The sequence below is a fragment of the Syzygium oleosum genome, unplaced genomic scaffold, assembly GCF_021117445.2.
Source record: "Syzygium oleosum isolate NSW1041296 unplaced genomic scaffold, Sole_v2.1 Sole_v2.03, whole genome shotgun sequence".
Lineage (NCBI taxonomy): Eukaryota > Viridiplantae > Streptophyta > Magnoliopsida > Myrtales > Myrtaceae > Syzygium > Syzygium oleosum.
In genome coordinates this window covers 1418642-1426843 of record NW_026607487.1, presented here as the reverse complement: position 1 = coordinate 1426843, position 8202 = coordinate 1418642, and the positions used below count along the sequence as shown (strand labels likewise).

The 8202-nt window shown below is 41.1% G+C and overlaps 2 protein-coding genes across 3 annotated transcripts; one reads left to right on the top strand and one right to left on the bottom strand.

Annotated features, from left to right (window-relative positions):
- The first annotated feature begins 2043 nt into the window (after positions 1–2043).
- LOC115662302 (universal stress protein A-like protein) lies at positions 2044–3845 on the top strand. 2 transcript variants are annotated; one of them, XM_056309697.1, is made up of 4 exons: positions 2044–2478; positions 2589–2674; positions 2785–2903; positions 3455–3845. In XM_056309697.1, exons 1-4 carry the CDS (start codon positions 2301–2303, stop codon positions 3546–3548), a joined length of 477 nt encoding a protein of 158 aa, XP_056165672.1. In that variant the 5' UTR covers positions 2044–2300; the 3' UTR covers positions 3549–3845. The 2 variants fall into 2 exon arrangements, with proteins under 2 accessions (XP_056165672.1, XP_030440323.2); XM_030584463.2 differs by having other exon boundaries at positions 2052–2478; positions 2589–2695.
- Positions 3846–4077: 232 nt separating this feature from the next.
- Positions 4078–7987, bottom strand: LOC115662301 (calreticulin-like). The gene is made up of 14 exons (XM_056309696.1): positions 7827–7987; positions 6769–6876; positions 6459–6651; positions 6081–6339; positions 5943–5999; positions 5819–5866; positions 5629–5715; positions 5499–5556; positions 5322–5389; positions 5137–5232; positions 5005–5052; positions 4604–4633; positions 4409–4522; positions 4078–4306 (listed from the first exon to the last, which is right to left on the bottom strand). The coding sequence occupies exons 1-14, from the start codon at positions 7933–7935 to the stop codon at positions 4295–4297; spliced, it is 1287 nt and encodes a 428-aa protein (XP_056165671.1). The 5' UTR covers positions 7936–7987; the 3' UTR covers positions 4078–4294.
- Between the last annotated feature and the right edge of the window lie 215 nt (positions 7988–8202).

Sequence of the window (8202 nt, the reverse complement as noted above, 5' to 3'; positions counted from 1 at the left end):
TTTTTTTTCCTTCTTTTTTGTAATTATATATGAATTTCCCATTTATTACCTATCTTGGGCATAATGATAGTTTATGGCTGATTATGATGAGTCATTTTTATCAAAATGTTTTGCATTACGACAGAAAGTTTAAATATGTACACACATATTGTATCGGAATTCATTTTATGCATAATCCTGTTTCATAATGAAACAAAATAAAGATCGTAGTATAAAAACAAGAAGTTGTTCAATGTATCATAAAAGATTTTTAAAGAAAGTCACTTTTCATGCCAATAGGCATGCAGCCCTGCTGGTAAAGGGATTGAGGATTGGGGACGCTAATATCACAGATGCGGGGTTTGACTCCTACGCTCAACAAGAGATAGAACAAAAAACCAGAGAGTGAGGAGAGTTAGAGATAGGACAAATAAAAAAATATATAAACAAAGTCAATTTTCAGACAGAGATGGTTTTCTCCTCATCAACTCCCTATTCATATATTTCCTGATTTTTCTATTTTCTTTTTGGCCAAAAGCGAGTTTGCTTCCCTAGAAAAGACAGGCAACACTTCAAGATTCCATTATGATAAGATCAAAGATTTGTAATTACTAAAGATGACATATATTTATAATTAAATCAAAGTGCTATTACGTTCCCAACAAGTTTGCACTCGTAGAAAAGATTAACTTTGTCTTAATACCCTTCTTAATATTCACCAACCGGTGAAGATGATATGCTTGGCTCTCCGTGAAGCTTCCTGTGATTCCAAAGCTCAAGCTTCAATTAGAATAATAATTTACAATAAGTTTCCTTATTTATTGAGAAAGCACCATGTAGAAGTAGCAAAGTTTAATTTAATTATGTTGTGGAAATCAATCTCTATCCCATCTTAAAGAGTAAAGCTATCAAGCAATTCTTTCTTAATTCAAGATTATCTCTAACCCCTCTTTCCCTTTTCATCATGTCTAAATGTTGAAACCCACAAGGAACCTCTTTAGTTTTATTTAACTCAAGTGGTGGAAAATTGCAATTATAAATATCCAGGAAGGGGGATCAGCTTCCAAGATCATGGCACATTGCTTCACGAAAAGCACAAATGGGGGATCAACGTTTATCCTAACACATTATTAGCCACTCATTTATATGTGTTTTGAGTGATACATGACATGATTTAAGAAGTTGATCAAGTCAAATTCGTCTTAAAATAATCTATTAATTATCTCCTCTGATACTAAATCGAATCGTATTGGCCCCAATTAATATATAAGGAGCTTGGGATACACATTATTCAAGACTAATGAACAAATCAATTAAGGAGAAAGGATAACATATTTCAGAATATACAAATGTTGACACTTAAATCAGTATATATATATACACACACGCAATTTTTTAAAATTCCACTAATATCTCGAAATTGGTTAGGGAAACCTCACCACATAGCAGGTGCTGAAGCTCTGACTGGGGTCGCTCCGCCTATTTAGTTGTATACACTTGGCGAGCTGTCAGGCTGCATTCCTTATTTTAACGTGTCAGCGTCCGCATGCCCAATCCCCCTAATTCCCTCTAAATCGTTTTTTTTTTCACAGGAGGGTGGAATACCCTTTAGGTGTTTTACGTCCAAGGCATGCCGAGATTTGCACGAGGCCTCATACAAAGCAATTTTACCTCATGCTTAGGAGGGATAAAATATTTATACACAAGTATTTTTAATTAAATATATCTAAATTTATAAAATGCTACAAAGTGTAATTGACGAAACAGCTAGGCCATTTTCATCATGAAAAAGCACACTCATACGCAATTAATAAAACTAGGGATTTTAAATTATGATTTAGGAAATCTTCATCAAACTTATTTTGAAATTCAAATAATATCTCAAAATTTGATTGGGTTCCAATAGGTAAAGAGAAAAGACAATATAGATTGGTCCAATAATTCCAAGTACTGGTGTCATGAGGTTGACCGGCATAAAAGTCAACGCCCTGAAGACACGTCGGCAAAGAGAAAATAATAAAAAAAAAACAGTCAGCTTCTGAATTATCATTCTTTGCTCATTTGCAGTCTTCAAAAATGAAAACCATTATACTCAATCTGCTCTAAAAAGAACACGAAGCTAATAGAGTCTGATTCTCAACAACGCAAAACAAACCAACATCTCTCTCTCTCTGTCTCCCTTACAAATAATCACTTCATCACATCTTACCTTGAATCGAACAACGCATCATATTCTTCGTTTTGTCCATAACTCGTACTGAAAAGAAGGCGAAAACACTTTCCCGTTTTCCTGGTCTGTCTGTCTGTTTTTTGAGGAGGGGATGGCCGATGCGGTGGTGAAACAGAGGAAGATACTGGTGGCCGTGGACGAGAGCGAGGAGAGCATGTATGCCTTGTCGTGGTGTCTCAAGAACGTCGTTTCTGAGAACTACAAAGACACCGTCGTCCTCCTCTATGCAAAGCCCATTCGTTCCGCCTACGCAACCCTCGACGGCACAGGTAAGAACAAAGGTCATGATGGGTTGTCTACTTTCGCTTCCGAGGCCATCTCTTGAAAGCAGAGAGAGTGGTTTTGAACTTCATTTTTTTTCTTTTCGTTCTTGTTTCAGGGTACTTCTTTTCTTCGGAAGTAGTGGCCACCATGGAGAGGTACAACAAGGAAATGGCCGGCAGCGTTATGGCGAAGGCAAAGAAGGTCTGCAATGATTTTGGTGAGGTGAGATCCTGTATCTAGGCATGTGCTTTTCAATTTCAACGACAGAAACATCTGAGGATTTAGTGTGGGTTGCTGTTGTTGGGGGACAGGTCGAGGTGGAGACGAGGGTTGAGAACGGGGATGCAAGAGACGTGATCTGCCGCGTGACACAGGAGTTGGGGCCTGATGTTCTGGTGATGGGAAGCCATGGTTACGGCCTTATCAAGAGGTACTTCCAACTCTACTCATTTTGATTTATTTACTCAAAGATGTCGACTCTAATAATCAATCGATTCGGAGGGAAGGCATGTATTAATGTAGCCTTTGCTCGAGACAACTCTAATGTTTGAAAGCATGGGCGGATGCTTCTTTGGTGGGTAGGTTCTGGATTCCTATCGTGAACATCCGAGAACCAGGCCTAACTTTAAATGTTGTAGCCACTCTTTTAGAAAAAAAAACATGTCGTGTAAACAATTTGGGGTGTGGTGGTTAAGAAATTGATGGATTACCTAAACTTTTGAATTTGGAACCCATCTCTAGCATATCTGACTTTTCTTCAAAAAATATACAAAGAACAAATAAAAATCGGTCCAGTTGCTCACCCCGATTGAAGGTTGTCCCCACCTGTACGTGGGCAATCGAGAAGTCTCCCTGAGTGTTTGGTTGACTATTCATTGATTCATTCGAATTGGTAGAATGAGAGGAAGTAATGAGGTTTGGTCTTCATTGTAAATTTCTCTTTTGTATCGATATTCAATTGAGATTGGTGAAATGTGGCAGGGCCTTTCTGGGGAGCGTGAGCTATCACTGCTCTCAGAATGTCAAGTGTCCCGTGCTGGTAGTGAAGAGGCCCAAATCCAGCGGGAACGACTAAAATCAACACCTGCAAAGTTGGTGGCGCTCGTGTTGTGTCCTAGTCCTCCAATGTTGTCTTCGGGTGCTTTTGTAAAGTTTCATCGTACACATACTAATTACATTGCCCACGTGCGGTCTTGTGTCCACCGAGGCTGCGAGTATATACGCATATTCTTCATGAGTTTTTGACTTTGTAAATGGATTGGTTTTTCTTAGTATAATTTGATCATCGAGATGGATATGGTGCTCGACCTAATCATTACGCAGCGCGTGTTCAAAGCTAAATTTCTCGGTAAAAGAGGGGAATATTTGAAAACATGCAATCATGGGCAACTGCAGAGGATGACAAGCCTGCTTGTCACTCGCGATTCACAGATTGCGGACGCTAGAGCGAACTGATGCCGCAACAATACAATCCAAAGGGGCGCGTATCGACAGCTTCCATCAGCTATTGATAGACTGACCAAATCAAAGAGAGAAGAGCGATACGAATTGATGGCAATATCTAAACCACATGCAGCAGATCCAGACTATCTTAACGAGTGCGATTGTTCTAAAAACGAACATTTGCCTTCGTTCGAAAAACTCAATCATTCAAAATGGATATAGATGCAATCAGTCACTCAGTCTTGGGATCAGCCTCCTACAGTTCTCTCCCTCTAAAGAAATGGCCTACATCTATATTGTAAAAGATAGACAAAGAAAAATCTTTCAGGCACCGAGCTCATGTCGAACCCAACTGGTCAGCTTATTGCTCTGCTCTCTCTACAACTCATCCTGTGAACGGAGCATAAAATGATGAAGATCAGAGAATACAACAAACACGAAAGAAGTGCAGCAAAATGAAGTTCATGACCACGTCAAGTGGAAGATTTATACCTTTACTTCGTCCTTAGGGTCAGCAAACTCAGCGCTCTCATCTGCTGCTTTAATTTCGGAATCAGAATCGTCATCAGCATCATCAGCATCGGCATCATCATCTTCATCCTCGATCTGAAAAAAAGACGCGCACAGTTAGAACAGTCCAAATAAATAACATTAGGAATCTTTAAAGAGCAGGTATAAAAGGCTTACGTCAGAATCTACTGGCTCATCCTTGGCTTCCTGGAAAAGGGATAGACAGAAGTCAGATAAAAGGGTAAAAAACCAATGTGAATATAACATCTCTCTCTCTCTCACTCGCGCACATGCACATGTGCACAGACACACATACACAAGTACATTAAGGCCGGTCAAGAACCTTAAGCTGTGCAGCAAAAAATATGCAAATAAATAATACCCAGCATCACAAGCACAAATACATAGTGATCTCCTGTCAACTCGCTAATTTTCAGTATATATTCAAATGCTTGTTTGTGAGAAGAGTATGTCAGACAATTCAGGTAGCACTAAATAATGAAGCAATTTAATCTTAAAACTTCTAAGATTCTTGCTATTTCCCAAAAAGTAATTGAGTTATAACAGCTCTGTGTTACCTCTTCCTCTCTTTTCTTCTCAGCCTCGTCAAATGCTGCCTTCTCAGCCTGCAAGGGAAAAATAAAGACCATAAATAGTCTATACTCGTACTATTTCCACAAGTAAAAATTAAAAAGAGCATAACCACATACATCCTTGTTCTTGCCCCATGTTTCTTCAGCAACCTTCTTGGCATACTCAGGATCATCACATATCAAGACATTATCGAACATGGTTCCAGATTTGACCTGATAAATGAAGCATAGAATAATTCGAAGTTTGAGCTCCTGGAACACTGTTAGCAAACATGACAAGATCACAGTCACAGACAAATTACCTGCCATAGTTCAATCCCAACATACTTCAACTTGGGGAAAACATAGAGTTCCGGGTCATCTTTGAAGTCTATAAAAAGTGCAAAAGATTAGACTTTGAAGAACTTTCAAACAACAAGAAAGAAAAGAATACCATTGATGCATATCTAAGCTTAAGAAAGGAAGTAGTGATTAAGAACCTGGGTTGTCAATCAATGGTGCCTTCCACTTCCCCTTGTAGTTAGGATTCTTAATTTTCTGCAAAACATGCATGATCATGAGAATTTCTCATTGCAGTCCAGAAACTATGCTCACAAGAACATTTCATACCTTTGGATTCCATGGACCCTTGTATTCAGGGTTGGCAATGGTCGGGGCAGTCCACTCACCATCCTCCTCATCGTCCCAGTCTTCGGGCTGAAATCAACATATTGATTAGTAACTAACTATTCTACATCAATTTCATGAAATCATAGTAGAAGATCAGCTTTAAATCAGAATCATCATCCTGCAGGTTTACCTTCTTGGCATCGGGATCTGGTATTTCTTTCGGGATGTCATCATACCCCTGCAGTCACACGTACAATGTCATTTGAATATTGCATTTAAAAGGATAACAGTGTTAAGGAACCAAGGATCAATACCTCTGGCTTCTTGTCTTCAGGATCAGGAATGTACTCCTTGTCGTCCCAGTCTTCAGGCTGCCAACATTAGCCAGGTAGGTCATTATCTAGACATATAGCCCAACCAAAACTAACCAGAGCATTCAGTAAATAATTTACTTTCTTTGCCTCGGGATCCTTGATCTGCTTTGGTGGGAGAAGATCCCAGTCAGAGTACAAGCTACCAGATTGTTTCTCAACATTGTCAATCAAGATAGTATAGGTAGCATCAGGACGGAGGACGAAAGTATAAACATGAGTAAGCTGATCTGTCTCACAAGGAACATCCTTTTTGATCAGGTGATTAGTTTCATTATAAGTGAGAATAGCATGAACTTTCTTGGTGCTGTAGCCACAGACATCCGGTCCAAACATGATGCTGCATTGAACAACATAACAACCCAAAAAATAAGCATGAAGAAAAGGACATTCAATAAGCTGGACAGCAAGAAATCCAACAAATAGAACACAAAATAATCATATAATCTGCTGCAGAACCTGTATGGGGTGTCACCACCAAACTTTTTCTGATCAACCTCCCCACTGAGTAGCTTCATGTACCCACCACCACAGTCAAGTTTCTGTTCATGTTTTACAGAAAACTGGAAGACTAGAGTCTTGTCCTTGTTGCTGAATTCAGGGTACTCAGCTGATATGGCGTAGAACCTATAGTCTTCACTTGTTTGGATACCTGCAAAAAGCAATGAGAGATTACTGCTAAAAGTAAACCATAAGCACAATAAAATAATGAAAAACTATTATCGAGCATTGAAAAGTCTATTTGAAGAAACAGTTGATTGCAAAGTACCTTTGTCATCAACATCTCCATTCCATTTACCAGACGTATAGTTCCACTCCCCGGCCATGTTATCATCTTTCTTCCAATCAGATTTAACCCATCGAGTCTCCCATCCATCTTTTGTGGATAACCAGACATGCAGACAAATGGAGAAGAGGGGGATAAGTATATAAAGAAGAATCTTATCGTAATTGCAAAGAATACGCATTATCTGAATGACATATAACCTACTATGTCTTTACAGCTTTACATGTTCAAATCACCAAAAAAAATACACAAGTAGTTTGAAAACTCCTCGTCTCTGACTTTAATGAATCCCTAACTATCTGCCAACAGCTAGGGGAGAACCCCGGACTGCATTGCGATCTACATCTTAGCAACGTTTTACACTCTCAATCAGTATTCTGAATTTTCTACATACCATCCTGCTTTGGTCGAAAGTTCACTCATAAAGGAAACGCAAAATAACTGAAGATATGCAATTGAAAATGACTAGCATGTGAACTCAAAAGCTCTGCAGTAACCTCATTGGTACGGAATTCCCACAGTCGGAGAGCACTCGACAAGAACTTGCTAATTTCGGCCGATATCGACGTATTCACACACTACAGTCTGCATCGATATTCAAATCACCAGTATAATCAAAATGCTAGTCTTGCGCACCACTTTAGCAAAACATTAGTACGGATTCCCAACACACGACACCTAATCACGCTCAAATGTGCTGAGCTACCCCGTCAAAAGATGACATCGAGATCTAACTGAGCACGAAACTCAGCCGATCCAAAACCGAACCGGACCGAAGATCCCCGAACTCTCGCAGATCTAGACCACGGAACCCGAGGCTCGAGCCGGTGACTTCACAGCTCGAGCCAGCACACCAGCTTAAAACCTATCAGATCTCGCGCGCGCGCGCGCACTCCAGACGACGCCGACACCACTCCGCGAGCGCACGGCCAATTGCCGCCGGCGAAAAGCGAACTCGGAAGGCCCTAATCTCACGATTCCGAAGCGCGGAAACTACCGCGGACACACGGCACAATGCAAAATGGGACGAGAGCGCTCACCGTCGAAGCGCTCCTCGAAGAAGACGGCGGCGGAGGCGATCGCGGCGAGGGAGGAGAGCGCGACAGCGAGGGCGAGCAGCTGGAGGTGCGTCGGCCTCGCCGTCGCCATGGCTTTTTCTAGAGAGAGAAAGAGAGAGAGAGAGACTGTGGCTTGGGGAAGATGAAAACGGGAGTGAGGAGGGGCTAAATAGCGGCTTCTCTTCATTGGTTTTCACGGTGGAGCGTTTTGCTCGCAGTAGGTTTCGACGGGCTTAGCGACGTCGTTCGACGTGGGGGCGGGTTGGATGGGCCAATGGGGGCGCGCCATGTCAGCGGCGGCCGTCATCGGTGTGACGTGGCGCGTCGGGAGTGGCGGGAGCGGAAGGCGTGGGAAATG

What these genes read in the sequence shown, in the direction of transcription:
- LOC115662302 (XM_030584463.2), top strand. Translation starts at nt 2,301, where the DNA reads ATGGCCGATGCGGTGGTGAAACAGAGGAAGATACTGGTGGCCGTGGAC. An exon ending in CGCAACCCTCGACGGCACAG is followed by an intron (nt 2,479 to 2,588) that starts GTAAGAACAAAG and finishes TTCTTGTTTCAG; the next exon opens with GGTACTTCTTTTCTTCGGAA. An exon ending in TCTGCAATGATTTTGGTGAG is followed by an intron (nt 2,696 to 2,784) that starts GTGAGATCCTGT and finishes GTTGGGGGACAG; the next exon opens with GTCGAGGTGGAGACGAGGGT.
- LOC115662301 (XM_056309696.1), bottom strand. Translation starts at nt 7,935, where the DNA reads ATGGCGACGGCGAGGCCGACGCACCTCCAGCTGCTCGCCCTCGCTGTC. An exon ending in AGGATCCCGAGGCAAAGAAA is followed by an intron (nt 6,000 to 6,080) that starts GTAAATTATTTA and finishes TAATGTTGGCAG; the next exon opens with CCTGAAGACTGGGACGACAA. An exon ending in ACCATTGATTGACAACCCAG is followed by an intron (nt 5,390 to 5,498) that starts GTTCTTAATCAC and finishes CACTTTTTATAG; the next exon opens with ACTTCAAAGATGACCCGGAA.